We start from the raw sequence: 17,500 nt of genomic DNA, 5'->3' as shown, positions 1-17,500 counted from the left end.
ATGGGATTCTAAAAATATCTTAAATTGTGATAGCCATACAAACAACCAGTGCAAATGAAGTGATTCAATCTAAACACTACAAGCACAATTATGAACATTTTGTTAAATGAATACACCTCTCCGAATCCCCCAAATGAGCATTCATGATTATTTTGGTGTGTGTGTGCATGCGTGCGTGCGTTTGATACCTGAGAAGACAAATGCAGACTCTGTAACCTTGAGTAAGACGACAGAACCCGAACCTCTGCTTGCCGTCGATATCCGTCAGCACAAAGGTGAAGTTCTGTCCGACATGACTCTGAGACACTCTAAAAGACAATCCGTGTACACAAGAGGATTAAATTGCATTAAATCTATGGAATTATGCCAACAATAAAACTAAAGTCATCATTTTCACCAAAGCCAATGTCATGTAATCAATCCATCCTCAGTATGGCATCTTGGGAAACTCTCAAGCTTGAGAGAGCCCAAAACAAGCTCCACGGGTACCACTAGATGGCAGCAGCTCAGCTTCGGTGGGGGGAAAAAAAGATTCCACAGTGGAGCACACAGTCTCTCTCCTCTCTTTGTAATGGGAATTTTATTATGGCCTTTTCCCAAGCCAAAAATTAAAGCCCACTGCCTTGAGGAGAGATGCTGGCCTGAGTGGTTTCATGTGTCAGAAAAAGGCTGGTCTATAAATGTTCACTTCTTGTCAATGTAGTTATAGTTATTCAGGTTTTAATTTTTTTCATACATCTGTGCATTACATTAGAACATTTAAAAAATGACAATACTACCTGTCAACATAATACAATGGTTGAGTTTAATTTCCTTTTTTTAAATACTGTGTGTGGTGGTTGGTGGGAAGAGGAAATAACAGTCATAACATTATAACCACTAATAATACAAATATACAATGAAACATGTGCTAATTAAAGCACTAAAGATAAAAGCAAAATAATGCTAACTTTTGAGATGCTAATTAAACTTTAGGTTTAGTCTACAATAATGTGTATCATAATTTAATTAATTTAAACGACAACCACAAAAATCAACATATTGCTAATTTTAATACCTATAAGATTGTGTTAATCAAATTTGAATGTTGTCTTTGTGAATTATAATTTGCAATACAATTGATCTCATTAGTTTGTGATCACATGGTAAATTCTGTTCCGTGTGCACGTACATAAAGCAGGTTGAAACCGAGATGCGGTGGGGAGTAAAAGGAAGCAGGAGAGCGAGAGAGAATCATACCTTTCCATGTCAAAGGGAAAGCAGAACTTTGGTATCGTCTGAAGCACCTCCTGAGAGAGCGAAACAGACACACACAGTTTAGAGGAACACATATCAAAAAAGAAGATACAAATAATCAGTGTGTATTTTATGATAAAACTCTCTTGGGCACTCTCAAGTGGCTGAACAAAATGAGGATTAATGTTAATCACTTGTGATAACAATCTGACAAGTACTAAACAGTGGCTCCTAAATGCACTTAATCCAAATGAATGGGCCATATCAACGACTTCACGTGGCTAAACAAAGTGGTAATGGTCCCTTTTCTCCACAGACAGGCAGGGATCCTCAGTCCACAGCTTGAATAATTAGCAGTTAATAAGTTCATCGATTATGGGGTGCCAAAGGGAGATGAAAGGATGAAGGAAGAGAAAGAAAGAGAGAGAGAGAGAGAGAGAGAAAACAGTGTGCCGAAGATACGGTGGTGGCAGATTGTAGCGACAATGGGCTAAGCAGCTCAGAGGGGTTAAGAGGTAAGGGGGGTGGTGGGGAGTACAAGCCTTCGGGGCTTTACCTCCCAACACCTCCCTTGTGGGATGGGGGCGGGGGAGGGGGGGGTCTCTATGCTCTTCAAGAAAGGTGGGAGGGGATGCGAGGGCTGAGGGGGGCACCTTTTCTAGAGGCGGCATATGGATTTAGACAGGGAGCAGGAACAGAGCAGAGCACCATATGGGTGAGCCGCACCACAACAGCCGCGCGGTCGCCCAGCACCGGGTCCACTCTCTTGTCTGTCTGTCTGTCTGTCTGACTGCCCCGCGCTCGTGCCTCTCCAGGCTCAAAAAGGTGCAGGGTGGTGTGGTGGGGTCCTTCCTACAGTCTGTGTCACAGCTCGGCTACCTCTCTTTCAGCTGCGTCCAAGACCAGGGATTAATTCTGGTGACTGTCTATGCCAGAGGTTTCAAACTCGGGGCCCAAGGGCCATTTGCGGCCCACGGGATGATATTTTGCACGGTCACCAATCTTGTTGTGAAGAAGTTACATTAATGTTCTGAACTGTTATTAAAGATTGAGAGGATTGAATTTGTTGTACTTTTTTGAATGCTAGGGTTGTCACTATTGAACATTTTGGGAATTACTTATTCTATCAATTATTCCATCGATTAATCGGATTGAATTTCATTTTGCATTAGAATGTATTGTAAAACCATTTTCCCCCAGTTACTGTTTATTAACCCAGTGGTTCTCAAATGGGGGTACGTATACTGGGGGAACGTGAAGGCACTCCAGGGCGTACGTGAGATTTTAAAATATATTTAAAAAGTATATGTAAACATTTCAGAAAAATCGAAGTTCATCAAATTAATTTTATATTCGGTAGGCTATTCAATTCCACTATCCTATTAACCCAGCATCTCCCCGATACCAGCATGGTTCGACCCAACTTGTCATATGCTGCCTAGAATCACTTGTCAATCACTTGTAAACTTTATTTAAAATTCAGTTAATTATTTATTTTTGAGAACAGAGCTTTACTATGAGCCCAAAGGAGGATACCTAATGTTGATAATATATTTTATAAGCACACATCTTTTATTTATAATTAATTATATATTTATTTTTTGTTTTGTTTTGTTATACCATTTTATTTCCAAATAGTTCAAGAGACCACATAAATACAAATAGAGTTCCAAAGTTTATCAAATCAGACAATGATGGTGGTTTTAAGACTTAGTTTTAAGTAGTAGTTAGACTTTTAGACGTTTTTTTTCGTCAAACAAATGGTTTAAGCTGGTTAGGGGGTACTTGGCTGGAAAAAAAAAATTGACAGGGCGTACGTCACTGAAAAAAAGGTTGAGAACCACTGTAACTATTAACTAATTGATGTTTAGTTGGTATTGTTTCCTGATTTAAAAAAAAAAAAACAGCAACTAAACAACAATGATAGGGGTATCACGCGAGAGGTGTTGATGTACTTTTTGGAAGTGATACAGTTACTGTTCAGTCATTGTTTTCCCCAAGTATAAAGCAAATGTTTACACGTCTTATTTTGATTAACCATAAAACAATAATGAGTCTGCTTTTCACGAAGTACGAGTGAAATCAGAGAATAACTAGAGCTGCGTGCCACTTTGGGGTACATTGGAATATTATTTTTGGGGAAAAGGTAAAATAACCTTTACATATATGTTTTAGGTTTTGTATCAGCCCTGATGTGTATTAAAAATGTCATGAGTTTTCACGCATGCTTATCAAACTCAGCGTAATTTTTTAATGGCAAACAGCGCATTACCATGGCAACAGTGTTCTAAGATATAAAAAGCTGCGCTTGTACTTTTTTCACCTTGAAAATCTTGGCATGATACGCCCACAGTTTCGGATAAGATGTCAAGGAGGAGTTCTTTAAAATGTGACTATAATAGGCCGAATGTGATGTGGGACAAAATTTGAAACAAAAAAGTAAAAATGTCGGGACTTCCTGATAGATTTAGCATATGGCTCCAAAAGACTTTTTGGGACTCCTTCATATGCCTCCAATGTTTCATAAATTTTGGTGCAACCAGGATTATGTCGTTAAAACATATAAGGCGCTACTGAGCCTTTTTTTTTTTTCAAGCACAATAATCTAATAAAAATATTGATTATTATGCCAGGTGTGATGAGTGTGCAAAGTTACATATGTTTTCACTAACGTGAAGACCATCAAAATCAGCTTCATTTTTCTTGGCAAACAGCGCGCAGCCACAGCATCAGTATTCAGCGAAATAAAAACATTCGCTTTTACTTTTTCATCTGGAACATCTTTAAATGAAACAATCAGATGAAATCTGTGGGAGGATTTCTTCAAAATGTGACCTCTATAACGGGCCAAAAAAAGGGACAACATTTGTCACAGCAGTCACTGCTCAGGCCCTTATTCCTCTTGAGAGGCTGAAATCAGAGGATTTGGACAATTTTAAATAACAATGACCCAATTATAATAGTTGTTGACTTATCAGTTAATTTTGACACTTACTAGAACCCCTTGTTTGTGGCACACCCAGATTTTAGCTTCCAGAGCACCTAAATGAGTTGTGTTTGCGACCCCTTGTCTATGCTCTGTCCTCCCTCATCTCGCTTTGTCTTGCCATGTCTGCCAAGCATGGCCACCAAGTCCAAAGCCAAGCTTGCTCTTTTTGTGACAGGACACGTCCGAGTCGGGCTGCCGCGCTGCCGTCTCTCACTCCGTCTGTATCCCCATGCCATCCCACATAAACTGATCCTGATGATGACAAGTTGGGTGTCTGCTGCACACTGCTGCTAAGACCTCGCATGGGGAGCAGTCACTGATCCGCCAACCAAGCCCCCACGTAACCCCCGCCCCCTTTAAAAAAACATAAAGCTGCCACTGCAGCACAACACAAGCATTGTCACAGACAAACAAGCAAAAGCAACAATGAGCTATGACAGAAGGGGGGTGAGTGCGTGTGCATTTGAGTGTATGATGTATGTGAATTCCTGCTTGCTTCAAGGACTTTGCTTTCATGGATGGGGGGGTTAAGCATGTACATTTGTATCAGTGTACGGTTGTGTGGGTGGCTGAGTTTGACACACCTATATATTTTGTGTGCATGTGCCCAAAAATGAAGCATAGGGTAGGGGAGGTCGGTGGGAAGTTGCTGTTTTTTTTTTCTTCAGAATTTGTGATAGAATTGAGAAGTCAACAAAGACAGAGAGCTGGGTGGCAGAGGAGGTCTGTGTGTGTGGGCGTGTGTGTGTGTACATATGCGTGTCTGTGTCTTGGCGTGCGCGGCTGTAAAACTGTCACACACATCAGAGCTGCCATCGCTGTGTGCGTTTGCTACTATTATTAACCACTATGTACAAGCACCAATATGTTCCTGAGAGCCCTCCTTGGCGCACTGCATATGGTACACAAACCCAAACACACACACTGGGACTCGCTTTGCCTGCAAATAAAAACATTTGACTTGCCAGATTTGAGAGTTGTCACAGCCCCGCCCACATCAGGTATCTGCGCTTGAGTGACAGTCGAGGGACTGCCGAGACTCTGATCTCATACAGGACCATCGGGAACGTGCGCGTTTGTACGTGTGAATAATGTGACATAGAAACAGCAGATGTGTGCTATATATATATTTCTAAGGGCTACGCAACATATAAGATTGCCATCCTCAGGTATATTGGCATCATATATTGCGAAGACATTTGCAGTTCTCTGTCTATAGCCATTAAACAAACTGGCATCTTATGTCTGTGAGAAAGATCTTAGAACGAAGACGATTTTTCTATCTACCAATGCTTGGTAATCTATTCAAAAATTCAATGCATTTCCATTTTCATTTTAGTCAACTGTTATCTGAACAAGAAGTTAACATTTTCAGAAACTGGTCAATCATTCGGAAGACAAAAATCATTCTCGCTGTCTCAGTGTGGTTGTTATGTCCTTTAGTTGAGTGTTAGCACTTTAGAGTGAATACCAAACAAGCAAAGTTAGTTGAGCAATAGGGGGTGCTTGTCCTGTTAAAAACAGGAACTTTATAACAATCCATTAAAACAAAGAGTAATGAAAGAAAATTATTTGATTCATAGTAATTGAAAGTTTGAAACCTTGAAGCATACCATTTAAGAAACAATGCTGGAACTTTCTTTCTTTCTTTTCTTTTTTTTTTTATTATGTCCTGTATCTAAATCTAAATCCATTAAAATTCCTCATCGACCGCTCCAACATCTCAGCTGGGATATCATCATTGTTTGTTTAAAAAAACAAACAAACAAAACAAACTTAAAACCAACCAACTACCACCCAACCGCCAAAAAAACATATCTGTACACAACTTAACATCTAAACAACTAAACATTGTCATTATCGTTGTCATCATCATCATTTCAAACATCATCGTCATATAATCCTCAACCCGAAAAACATGATGACACAGAACCAACATCCAAACAGAAAACATGAAAACACACAAATAAAAAAGTAAAAACAAATAAACAAACACAACATACAAAGGCACACATCATCCTAGCACTCCACACGAACATCCTCACTCTCGTTATCATCATCATTATCATTCTAAACATCATCACTATCACAATCATCAACCCAAAAACATGACAACAGAAGCAACATTCAAATAAAAAATATTCAATAAACACTCCAAAAATTAAAAGAAAATAGCGCAATCTTGAAAACCGCATACATCCCAAACTACATTTCTATGTCTGTTAAGCAAACACGCCCCTTCTTATTATGCTCAGAAATTGTGTTACTGTTTACAGCTTATCTTTTCTAGACTATATTGATAATGAATCCTATTTTTAAAATATTTTAAACATAAATTTGGTATTGTTTTAGCTTTAAAAATAAAAATTTTACCCAACAATAATATAGTATTCAAAAAAGGTGTACAGTTCTTTTCAAAAAGTCCAAATATTCATAGGTGTAATTTCAAAAATAACAAATTTCTTCAACCAAAGTTGAACTGTCCCTCCAGAACAAAATAGAACAAGTGCAGCAGGTCCTACTCTCTCTCCCCAGAGAACCTCAAGTGAGGATCGTTTTCCATCTTCCATTTATACAAAGACATTTTTGTTGCAGTTATTTAAAAAAAAATAATAATAATAATTAAGTTGAAATATTCTGGAGTATGAATCAATGGCGGTAGTATAAACTGTTTTAAAATAATACTTCCATAAAATTCAAACATTAAATTCATCTTCCAAAATAAGCAGGGTCTGTGGGGAAAAAGTGCAAAAAAATAAAAATCATATTCTTAGCGATGAAATTGCGCATGTAGCACTTCTCAGGGACTTACTGGTACAACAGTATGCCAAACACGGTGGCATTTTCGCCGTAGAGACAAAAAAATAAGTGTAAGCTATGCAAAGATATCAATGGACAGTATTTAAGTTAGGTGGGCTTACTGAGTGGCAATGTAAGATGGCCGCTGGTGGCTTCACTTCTCCCGACAGTTAGTAAGCAGCATTGACAGTCCATTCATACAGCATATAAATCCAGAAAGTTTGAATAAGCAATTGGAGTTGTCACGCTGACGTCACCACCCATTTTATTTTGTTAATGCGGTAACCCGCCACCCATGGCATTTACCGCAAATGCAATGTGAAAGCGGCAAATGTTTTTGTTTTTGTCTTCTGTCACTCCTTTTTGCATCCTCTCTTTTATCATACCCGACCCCACTGTGATGAAGATACAAGAATTGCACAAAAGAAGGTGGTCCTCCACAGTTTTGTGCAACACCCTACGCTCCCCCACCCCCCACTCACACACCAACAGCACTCACATATATGTACCTCCCTGTTAGCCATTTTCCCAAGACAATAGAAAAAGAGGCAGATTATATATTTGGAGATTTGCAAGGAGGGTGGCGGGGGCAGTGAGGGAGGCATGTGCTGCTAGGTTGGCAGACGCTGGTATGCGTGTGTGCTGTTTATCGTGAGTGGAGACAGGGGTATCACTCAGTGAGACAGAATGCTCTGGGTTCCCCCAGTGGACCATCCTGCTATCACTGCACCGCCACACTACAACAGCAGCTTTGCATCATACCCCTGCAGAATATAACACAGTACAACAGGGAGGCGCGACAACATTTCAGCAAATAGAAGCAGTCTTATTTCTCTTAAAAATAGGTCTCAACTTAAGTTGCGTTCTCACTCAACCCACATTATTTTAGGAGTGACTCTTTGTGGTTTGCCTTCTGCGCATGCTCGATTCTTCTTCTTCTTTAATTATTTCTATTGGCTATGAATCTTGGTTTTTGTAGTACATAAATGGCTTCTGTGCAGCACCGTTCCACTCGCTAAACAAGCCTCACTTGAATACTACACTAATTTCTCCGCAGCGTTTTCATGGATATATGTACAGTTACAGTATATAAGTCCATGCTTCTGGCATTGCAACCCACCGGAAATACTCAAGCAAAGATAAACAAAATGACGATGCAGCAAAGAACCACACTTTTGGAGCGAGGAGGAAACCGATTACTTTATTTAGCATGGTGACTGACAAATATAATGTCGTCTATTGAACATAGAAAGTGAAAAGCAGAAAGGGCATCTAATTTGTGTGATGCTGTTGCCTGTGCGTCACGTTTTCTAACAGGATATTAAAATTGAGCACAATGACCAGGCATACGGGAGTGACTCTGTCCGTTCAAGCATAAATCATTTATCCTAAATGTTTCAGAAACCGAAAATATGACCATAAACTGAATGTCGACTGCATTGTGACCCCAGCTTGGCTGTTCCTAACACACAAGGACCCTTGCTTTTGGCCACTGAGTCAAAATAAAATGAAGAACACCAGCATTAAAAAGGTGGACACCAAAGCCAGCAAGTTTTAAAAGTGTTCATAAAAAAATATTTCATAGTCAACTCGACACTAGCCTTGGTGTTTCATTTTGGGTGTTAACTTCATGAGCAACATTCACTTGTGCTTTCACATGTGCTTTCAAATACGCTATAGCTGAGGGAAATAAAGAACTGTGAATGCGACTGTGAAAAAGAAGAGTGAAATGGAACATGCTGAAAATAATCAGGCAAGAAGAGGTGAAAAGAAAGTCTGTGAGAAAGGCTGAAACAGACAGAGATAGACGAAGTGAATGTCATAGGAAACCATGGAAGTGATGGAAAGTTATTCAGCGTGCGGATACAGCGGCCGAGGGAGGGAGGTAGAAGGAACTAAGTTCATGCCCCTCTCCCCATGCTGCAAGGACTCGTCCCTTGGGGGACTCAGACTTTAAGCCTCTGCCCTGCTTTATATTCCCCTGGCTACTGCAGCCAGATCAATCTAGCTGGCTGCCCGACGTAGCTCAACCTAGTTCAGGGCAGCTCGGCCTCCAGAGTCCTCTACAGAGAAGCTGGTTTTTAACAGGAACAAATTCTGGTAGCAGGAAAATTGAATATCATAATTAATATACTAACAAGCATTCATGTGTCAGCGCTCTAGTAAAATTGTGTGTCACTTGATTTGGTGACGAATTCTCTTAATTTGTTTCAGTGAAACCAACACCTGCTTTTATTTTTGTCGTTTGTTTTACTGCTATTACATCAATATATGCCGTAGATTACTAAAATTGTAGTGTTCTGACCACAATAGAGCATAATTCCAAATAGATGTTACATTGACTAGCCGTATGAATCCAAGTCACAAAGTATTAACTGCTGGTCATAATAATAATGAATGTTCAACATAGATACAAGGGAAATCCTGGACATTACTTTTTTGAGTTTGGAAATAATCAAATGTATTTGAAGCAATGGCTTGGATTTAAGACAAAAAAAACGTACAATGACCAGTCAATAACTATAATAATAATACAGTAAGTCAGTATGGCTCCATACACACCAAACCCAGTATTTCCTCAACCTACTTTCGCCGCTTCTTTCCTATCCCCCACTCACTGTCCTCTCTCACCTCCCACCAAACTTGGGGTCGTCGTCTTGAATTCCCCCCTTCCTGCATACCCCACCTTTTCCTCACCCTTACCAACACCCGCCGCCCCCCTTGCCCCCCCCCTCCTTCCCAATTAGTCTGTCTGCGCGCAGCTACCCATCCGATGCCTGCCCATCCTGCCGGTGCTGGTCCGCTCATCCAGCCCCTCTGGCTAACATGACAAAGAGAGTGCCTCAGTATTCAAAAAGACACTCTGCTTTCAAATGCCGAATGGTAGGGTCGACCTGGGTGCAGCTTTAAGCAAAATATTCAAATTCTCAGCCTTCCTTTTTTAAAGCATTTGCATGGATATGCATTAATTTGCAATGTGTAAAGGCACAAGGACAGCTGAGCTTTGGTTTTAAAAAGACTGCAAAAATAAATAATGCAGAGTTAAAATGTATGATGGCATGAAATCTTGATGGGTAAGGCTGGTACAGTAAAACCACGGTGGGAAAAGAAAGATGAAAACACAGTCAGAAAATTACGACACATTCACACTAGTGATGTAAAAATATAGACAAAACTTTATATCCAGATAACTATATCACAATAGAATACATTTCCTTGGAATTACATAAAATGAAAAACAAATTTCTGCTTTATTTTCTACATTTATTTATAGGACACGTTTGATATAGAGCACACGGTAAAGTGAATAAAAAATTCTGAAAAATAAAAAAACGCATCCATCCATCCATCCATTTTCTTAACTGCTTTTTCCCTCACAATCTAGTAGTTAACCAATTTTCAAAGAATGCAATAAAGTGCAAAACTTTTTCAAAAAGTTCTAAATAAATTCACTATTTCAGAAGTTGAGTTTTAGGAACACACGTTTGTCGACTAATTATAAAGGCCGTGGTTTACGACAATACAAGAATAAAGGTCATCTTTGATCAAGTGAAACAAGCTCGGCAAAATTTTTGTTGGGAAAACTCATGAAATAAAACTAGTAGTATGAAAGTACTAGAATCTTAAACTGAGAATCTCAGGATCAAAGACATGAGGTGATTTGAAACAAAACCATTAACCTATTACGTATATTTTTCTTTTACATAAAGAGCTGTGCAGCCAGGTGTATGCGTATGTAATTTTCAAAGAGTAAGTGCAGAAATTTCAGACTGATTGATTGACATAGTTTTTTTTTTTTTTTTTTTTTTTAAAAGAGGACAGTGCTATTTCATAAAACACATGGTAAAACATGGTTTAAAAAGTCAGACTAAGCCAGAAGACCATTTTGCATTTGTAGTCCCAAACAGACTTTTTTTTTAATAAGGCGATGCAGAAAAAATTGTCTGGGAGATTATGAAAGACAGCATATTTTGACCAATTAAATATAATGGTCTCACCTTTCCTGAGTCCAAGATTAACATCTACCTAAATGATGGAACGGCCAAAGTATGTAAAATTAATTATTATGCTTATGATCCAAAACACACAAGCTCGTCTGTGAAGCACAATAGAAGTAATATTATGGCTTGGGCTTGCATGCGTGCAACAGGCTCACTAGTCTTTAATGATGATGTAACTCATGATGGTAGCAACAGAATGAATTCTAAAGTCTACAAAACTATTTTGTCTGGCAAATTCCAGATAAATGCATGCACAATAATTGGGAAAAGCTTCATCATACAAGTTGACTGTAAACACACTGCCAACACAACAAAGGACTTCATCAGAGGGGAAAAGTGGAAGGTCTTAGACTAGCCAAGTCAATCACCGTACCTTAACCCAATAGAGCATGCATTTTACCTCCTGAATAGGAGACTGAAGGGAGAAACCCACAGAAACAAACAAGAACTGAAAGAGGTTAAAGTAAAGGCCTTGAAAGCATTTCAAATGAAGAATGCAAAAGTCTGGTGACGTCAATGGGTCGGAGGGTTAATGCAGTTATTCCAAGCGTTCCAAGGGTTATGCCACCCCATATTCAATGTTCTTCACTTGAATTTAATAATGTCTTTGCTCACTTGAAAAGTTCTTCTTCTTCTCCTTCTACTTCACTTTTACAAATGACGGAACTACGTCGGGGGAGGGCAAAATTAAAATGTCATTATCCCCAAAAAATTTAAACGATTTTAAAAAGAAAAAAGAAATTTAGAGGAGTGGCAGCTTAGATTTAAGAGCGGCAGGCCGCCACTCCTAAACAAATGAGGAAACACTGATCTCTGTAGAACGGAACTTTGTCATACAACAAGGACCCTGTATATTTGTACTCTTGGTTATACACATTTCCTTGGAGCCTTAATAATAAATAAAACTAGTTTTAAGCTTAAATGTGTAAGACTGAACAAGACAAAGCCTAACAGTGACAGGCACAAACAGTGGATATAGCAGCGAACGCAGAATAAAAGGAAAGGAGGAGAAGAACAATGGGCAGAGAGGCAAAGCCTCCACTGGCCGCTGCAGACCACAGACCCTGCAGAGATTCCTTTCATTAGGCTTTAATATTATGCTGCTGGCTTGCCATTCTGACCTGCACTATGTGCCGGTAATAAGAACGGCCTTCAGAGCTGGACCAAAGCAACAGAGCTGCTTGAGCTGGGGGGAGGAAGGTGTAGGGGGAGATGGAAGAAAGATGGAGGGGTGCATGAGCCGATGTGGTGCACTTTCAAATTGACACGAGGCGGGGGTGTTACATTTTCACATTCTCGCTCATTCCATCCAAGCTGCTCTGTGAGGGAAATGGAGGAAGAGGGCATTTTGGCTTCCTGGAATTGATGAAATCCCTCCATCAGTGACCCCTCTGGAGCAGAGAATCTGCAGTGACTAAAGTTGTTTTGGTTAACAGCATCCCATGTTGCCACCTCCTTATTTTAGAGGCGTTGAAGGTGGCAGATTGATCTTCTGCCCTCTTCAAACACTTTGCCAACACTTGTCAGGTATACGTGTCCTATAGAAAGATCTATGGCTGGCTGCACAATCAATTTCCGGACCTTTAACAACAGTAGATTTATTTCACCGTCCTGAATAACTTCCCTAAGCCAACTGGTAATTTAACAAAGCATCAAATGATGTAAAAATATTTCGATTCAAGGCCATGATTACTTTTGATGACCAAACCATCTCAAGTCTCTCTCTATGTATAAAATGTCTTTTTTCTTACAGTAAGAAGTTGGGCCTGCCCCCGCTGCTGAAAAAAATCCTAGAGGAAACTGTTACTACATTGAAAAGCATTATTTAACTGCCACTGCCTATTCATAAACTCTTAATGAGTTACTCATATAGCAAATTTCCAATGTAGTAGTAGACATGGCAGCCATTGTGTTGCAGTAATTTAATTTGAGACTCTTCCTCAATGTATGTATTTATGTTGTGGGGTGAGGGGGCAAGCAGCTTAGAGAATGAAAATACAGCATCAACAACAACAGTGTGCATTATTTCAGTGCTAATACCCTGTCCTGCTGATGTCCTTTATACGCATCACAGATGGGCTCAGACAGGGGAGAGCAGCAATATTATGCCTCTGCCGAGATCTTCTGAATATATTACCAAATGATAGGGGGAGATGTCTCACTCCCTAACACACTCGCATGCACACACATTCGCATACACTTGGAAGTGTTGGGCCAAGAGCACTGCATATGCCCAAACATACAAGCATGGGCTTCATTAATGAAGTGCCAGGAGAAGAGGGGAAAGGGATAGAGAGCAAGCACGTGTGTGTGTGTAATTGTGTGTGTGCGTGTGGACACGCACTAAGCGGCCGGGGGAGAATTTCCTTCTTTAAGCTTTTCACTCCCACTGGGCTTAGCTCGACTGTATCAACCCTGATGTGGGCCTGCCTCTAACACATGGCGTCAGACACACACATGCCCCATAGCTCCCTATCCCAAACACCACCCTCTGCCAAGTGTTGAGGAAATAGTTTTTGCAAGTTGGATGTAATTCCGCAGTCTAACTTTCCAATTAACTGTAAATAATCCTAGTCATAGGCACGTTTTTTGTCTGTAATAGCCATGGTGGTCAACACCAGTGTCTAAATCGACATAAAAACAGCAGCTTGCCACTGCATCACATTTAACTATGACTTTCTGACTGAGCAAGAATAATAGGAGACAAAATATTTTTTATAAAATCCTTCTTGGCATGAGAACGGCAGTAGCGCCACCACCAATATCCCGTTTGCGAGGCAGCTTTGATGGCTTCATCTGGAGCTGTAATCACCACTTTTCACTTTAGCAGTTCAACTGATTCTAACTGCACCAACACATTTCACCACTTCTTTGCCTTTACAGTCATTGGACATTGCAAATGATACGGAAAGGACAGTTTACGGTAAAAACACATGCCTGGTTTCTGCAATTCTCTCTACCATGGTTCATCTCCCAAGAAGCAAGCCCAGAGGTCAGCACTATCAGGACCCATGAGCAACAAAGGGTGCTAGTTAGGCATCCAGCTCAGTGCCGGAGCCAAAGGCCGACTTAGTGGGGCAAGACTGTCCATTAGTTAAGACCCTGGAGCACCCCAGGGATCTGAGGGTGAAAAGGGTTAGAAAGAAGAATAAAAACACTATCAACCCAGACACACACACACATATATTCTCAAAGGCATACACAGATCATATGAGGCCTTGTTTGACACTGCTGTCAGGGTGCAGTGAAGGGGAAAGACAAAACCCCGTGACACACTGACATCATACACTTACAAGTACACAAATACATGCAGATACACAGTTCAGTTTATGCTAGACAAAGGGGTTTAAAATTCTCTTTTCCATTTCATATTTCATCTTAGTTTACTATAGTGTTGTAGCGGTGCAAAACCGTTTAAAATAAATAACAGGAAATCTATTATATACAGTATATTTCTGCATGTTGTCAAAGCTTGACAAAAACAACACTCTTTGTAACAGCCGCGCCCCCCGTCCCCTTTTTTTTTTGAAGACGGGTGATAAAGTCAGCTTGTGAAAATCCATTGGTCTGACAGAGGTGACGTATATTCTAAAGTGTCATCTTTTTCCTGCATATCTGTCTCCCACTTTTTAGGGGACCAAAAGTATTGGGACAAATAAAAAATTATATATCAAACTTAAACTTTATAATACTTGGCTGTGAATCCTTTGCAATCAATTACAGCCTGAAGCCTGGAATGCATAGATATCAATAAACACTGGATTTTGTCCCTGGTGATGCTTTGCAAGGCCCCTACTATAAAGGTCTTCAACTCCTGCCTATTATTGGAACATTTTCCCTTCAGTTTTGTCTTCAGCAAGTGAAATGCATGCTCAATTGGATTCAGGTCAGGTGATTAACTTCACAATTGCATAACGTTCTTCTTGTCTATGAAAAAAAACAAAAAAACACCTTTGGTTGCTTTTCCAGTACGCTTTGAGTCAATGTCCATCTGCACTGTGAAATGCTGTCCAATGGATTCTCAAGCATTTGGCTGAATATGATTATGAATATGATTTTGTCCAAAACATTTCAGAACCTGCTGCATTTGACAGCAGTCAAATCATCAAGAAATACAAAAGAACCAGATCAAATGGCAGGCAGCTAGCTATATATGCCCGTGCCATGACACTACCAGCAGGACCATGCTTCACTGATGAGGTGGTATGCTTTGGACCATAAGATGTTGTTCTTTTCCTTCTCCATACGCTTTTCTTCTCATCTTTCTGGTGCAAGTTGAACATTGTCTTATCTGTCCATAGGATGCTGTCCCAGACCTATGAAGGCATATTTAGATGTTGTTTGTCAGACTCTCATCTGGCCTGTTTTGGAGGCTCACCAATGGATTACATCTTGTGATGTCTCCGCTAGAATGTTGTCTTTAACACACCTACTGCCTCCTGGAGAGTGTTCTTGGTCTGGCCAATTATTGTGAATGGGTTTTTCTTCAACAGAGAAATAATTGTGGTCTTCCACCACAGTTGTTGTTTTTTGTTGTTGTTGGGGTTTTTTCATGATTTTCTGGGTATTTTGCATTTCTGAACTCATTGGTGAATGCTTTCTTCTTAAGAATACGCCAAACAGCTGGTGAGATGAACACTAATGTTTTTGCTAACTCCCTGATGGGTTTGTTTCGAGTTTTCAGCCATAACGATGGCTTGCTTGGCTGAGAGTTACAGCTCTTTGGATCTCATATTGAGAGCAAAAAGCAAAATATTCCAAATGCAAATAGCATACTTGAAGTTAACTTTAAACCTTTTGTCTCCTCCTTGTAATTAATAATTAAGGAATAACACACATGTCCATGGAATAGCTGAGCAGCCAATTATTCCATTATTTTTAGGTCCCTCTTAAGTCCTTAAAATCTGGGAAGTGGTAGGAACCAAGTTTGACTGAGGTTGATTGGTTAGTCCTTCCAATCCAGTATCAGGTGAGTGAGTGGGAGCAGTCACAAGTCAGATTTCTGATCAGGACGTCGAGAATGATTGTGCTAAAAGCTTTGCTGTATACGATGAAGAGCATCTTGTTGTAACTCTTTAGTGTGGAGTAAAATGGCTACTGCATCCTCTGTCGATCTATTTGCTGTGTCAGTAAACTGGTATGGTCCAAGGAAGGTGGGAGACAAGCCTTATTGTGTTGGAGGACAAGCTATTCCAGGCACTTGGTGAAGATTGGGGTTAGTGCCACTGGGCGGTAGTCCGTGAACCTGGCAGTGGTAGTTTCCTTTGGTAAAGGCATAATGATGGCAAACTTCAAGCAGCCTGGGATGGTGGCCTGTGTTGGAGACAGGCTGAAGATGGTGATGGCTCTGAACTCCCGACCTGGAACACTGGCAGAGAGTTAACCCTCGCCTCCTGTCCAGACACCGTCAGTGGTTGTTCACTGGCATCTGGCTGGGGCAGGGGTGGTGTGGCTGCAGACTGCTGAGGTGTGACACTGAACAGCGCAAAAAATGTATTCAACTCCTCAGCTAGTGCAACAATCAAATTCCCAGTCCAGTATGCTTGTCTGCCTCCTGAAGTTGTTGGAGACGTGGTTCTTAAACTGCTACCAGTAGTCTGATTTGGCAATGATTTCAACATAAAGCCAATTCTAGTAATGTTAAACTCACAGTACAGTAGAGACATTTGACACAACCTTATTTAAATGTCAGGTTTTTGTGGTATTAAAAAAAAGGGGCCAAGAACAATCACTTCAATAAGTTTCCACCATTACAGTAATGTGATCAATAACCTGTACATCTCAATTAACTTAAAATATATAAACAAAACAGAAATAGAAGCAAACTGAAATAATATGGTCGCACAAGTGTGCACACCCTCTTCTAATGGAATGTGGTTGTGTTCAAATTTAACCAATCACATTTAAAGTTTTAAACCCATGTTAAGTTGGAGTCAGCACACGCCTGCCAACATTTACAGTGTGTTTGACTTACCCAAAATCAATTTCAGATGTTTTAGTGAGCTTTTCATTACATTTTTTTTGCTATCTAGCAGAAGCTTGAAGGTTTTGACTACAATTTCATGGCTTTCCTCCAAAACGTCCAAGGTCATGCATGCTGAAGAAAAACGACCCCAAAGCATGTTGCTGCAATCACCACACTTCACTGTAGGTATGGTGAAAAGTGTTTGCAGCAAACATATGTTTTGGCATGATGGACAAAAAGCCCAACCTGTCCAGACTCCAGACCATAACAAAACTTCCCAAATATGTCAATCACACAACATAAACAATCACCCTTGGAACCCCTGTCCAGACTATTCTCTGAAATCAAAATAATGTATAATGGAACCTCTGTTTACAAACTGCCGTGCTGGCAAATCAGTTCACAAACTATCACTTCGCATAGTCACAGCATACGTGCAGACCGCTCAGTTGTGCTGTATCTTTGTTTTTGCTCCAACGGTTTGCTCCAAAGAAAGAGAAAGGTGCCTAT

The 17,500-nt window shown here is 40.2% G+C and overlaps 1 protein-coding gene across 2 annotated transcripts in view; it reads right to left on the bottom strand.

The window, feature by feature from the left end:
• The window catches only part of dennd1b (DENN/MADD domain containing 1B), a 141,608-nt gene that overhangs the window by 87,412 nt on the left and 36,696 nt on the right, over nucleotides 1-17,500 (bottom strand). For both annotated transcript variants that reach the window (XM_077584944.1, XM_077584942.1), the window contains exons 4-5: nucleotides 1,240-1,289; nucleotides 189-308 (exon numbers count right to left, since the gene is read on the bottom strand). In XM_077584944.1, coding sequence (XP_077441070.1) covers nucleotides 189-308; nucleotides 1,240-1,289 — 170 coding nt within the window. The remainder of the gene's footprint in view (nucleotides 1-188; nucleotides 309-1,239; nucleotides 1,290-17,500) is intronic.

This window comes from Vanacampus margaritifer, chromosome 13 (genome assembly GCF_051991255.1).
Source record: "Vanacampus margaritifer isolate UIUO_Vmar chromosome 13, RoL_Vmar_1.0, whole genome shotgun sequence".
NCBI lineage: Eukaryota > Metazoa > Chordata > Actinopteri > Syngnathiformes > Syngnathidae > Vanacampus > Vanacampus margaritifer.
This window is presented reverse-complemented; position numbering and strand designations above follow the sequence as displayed.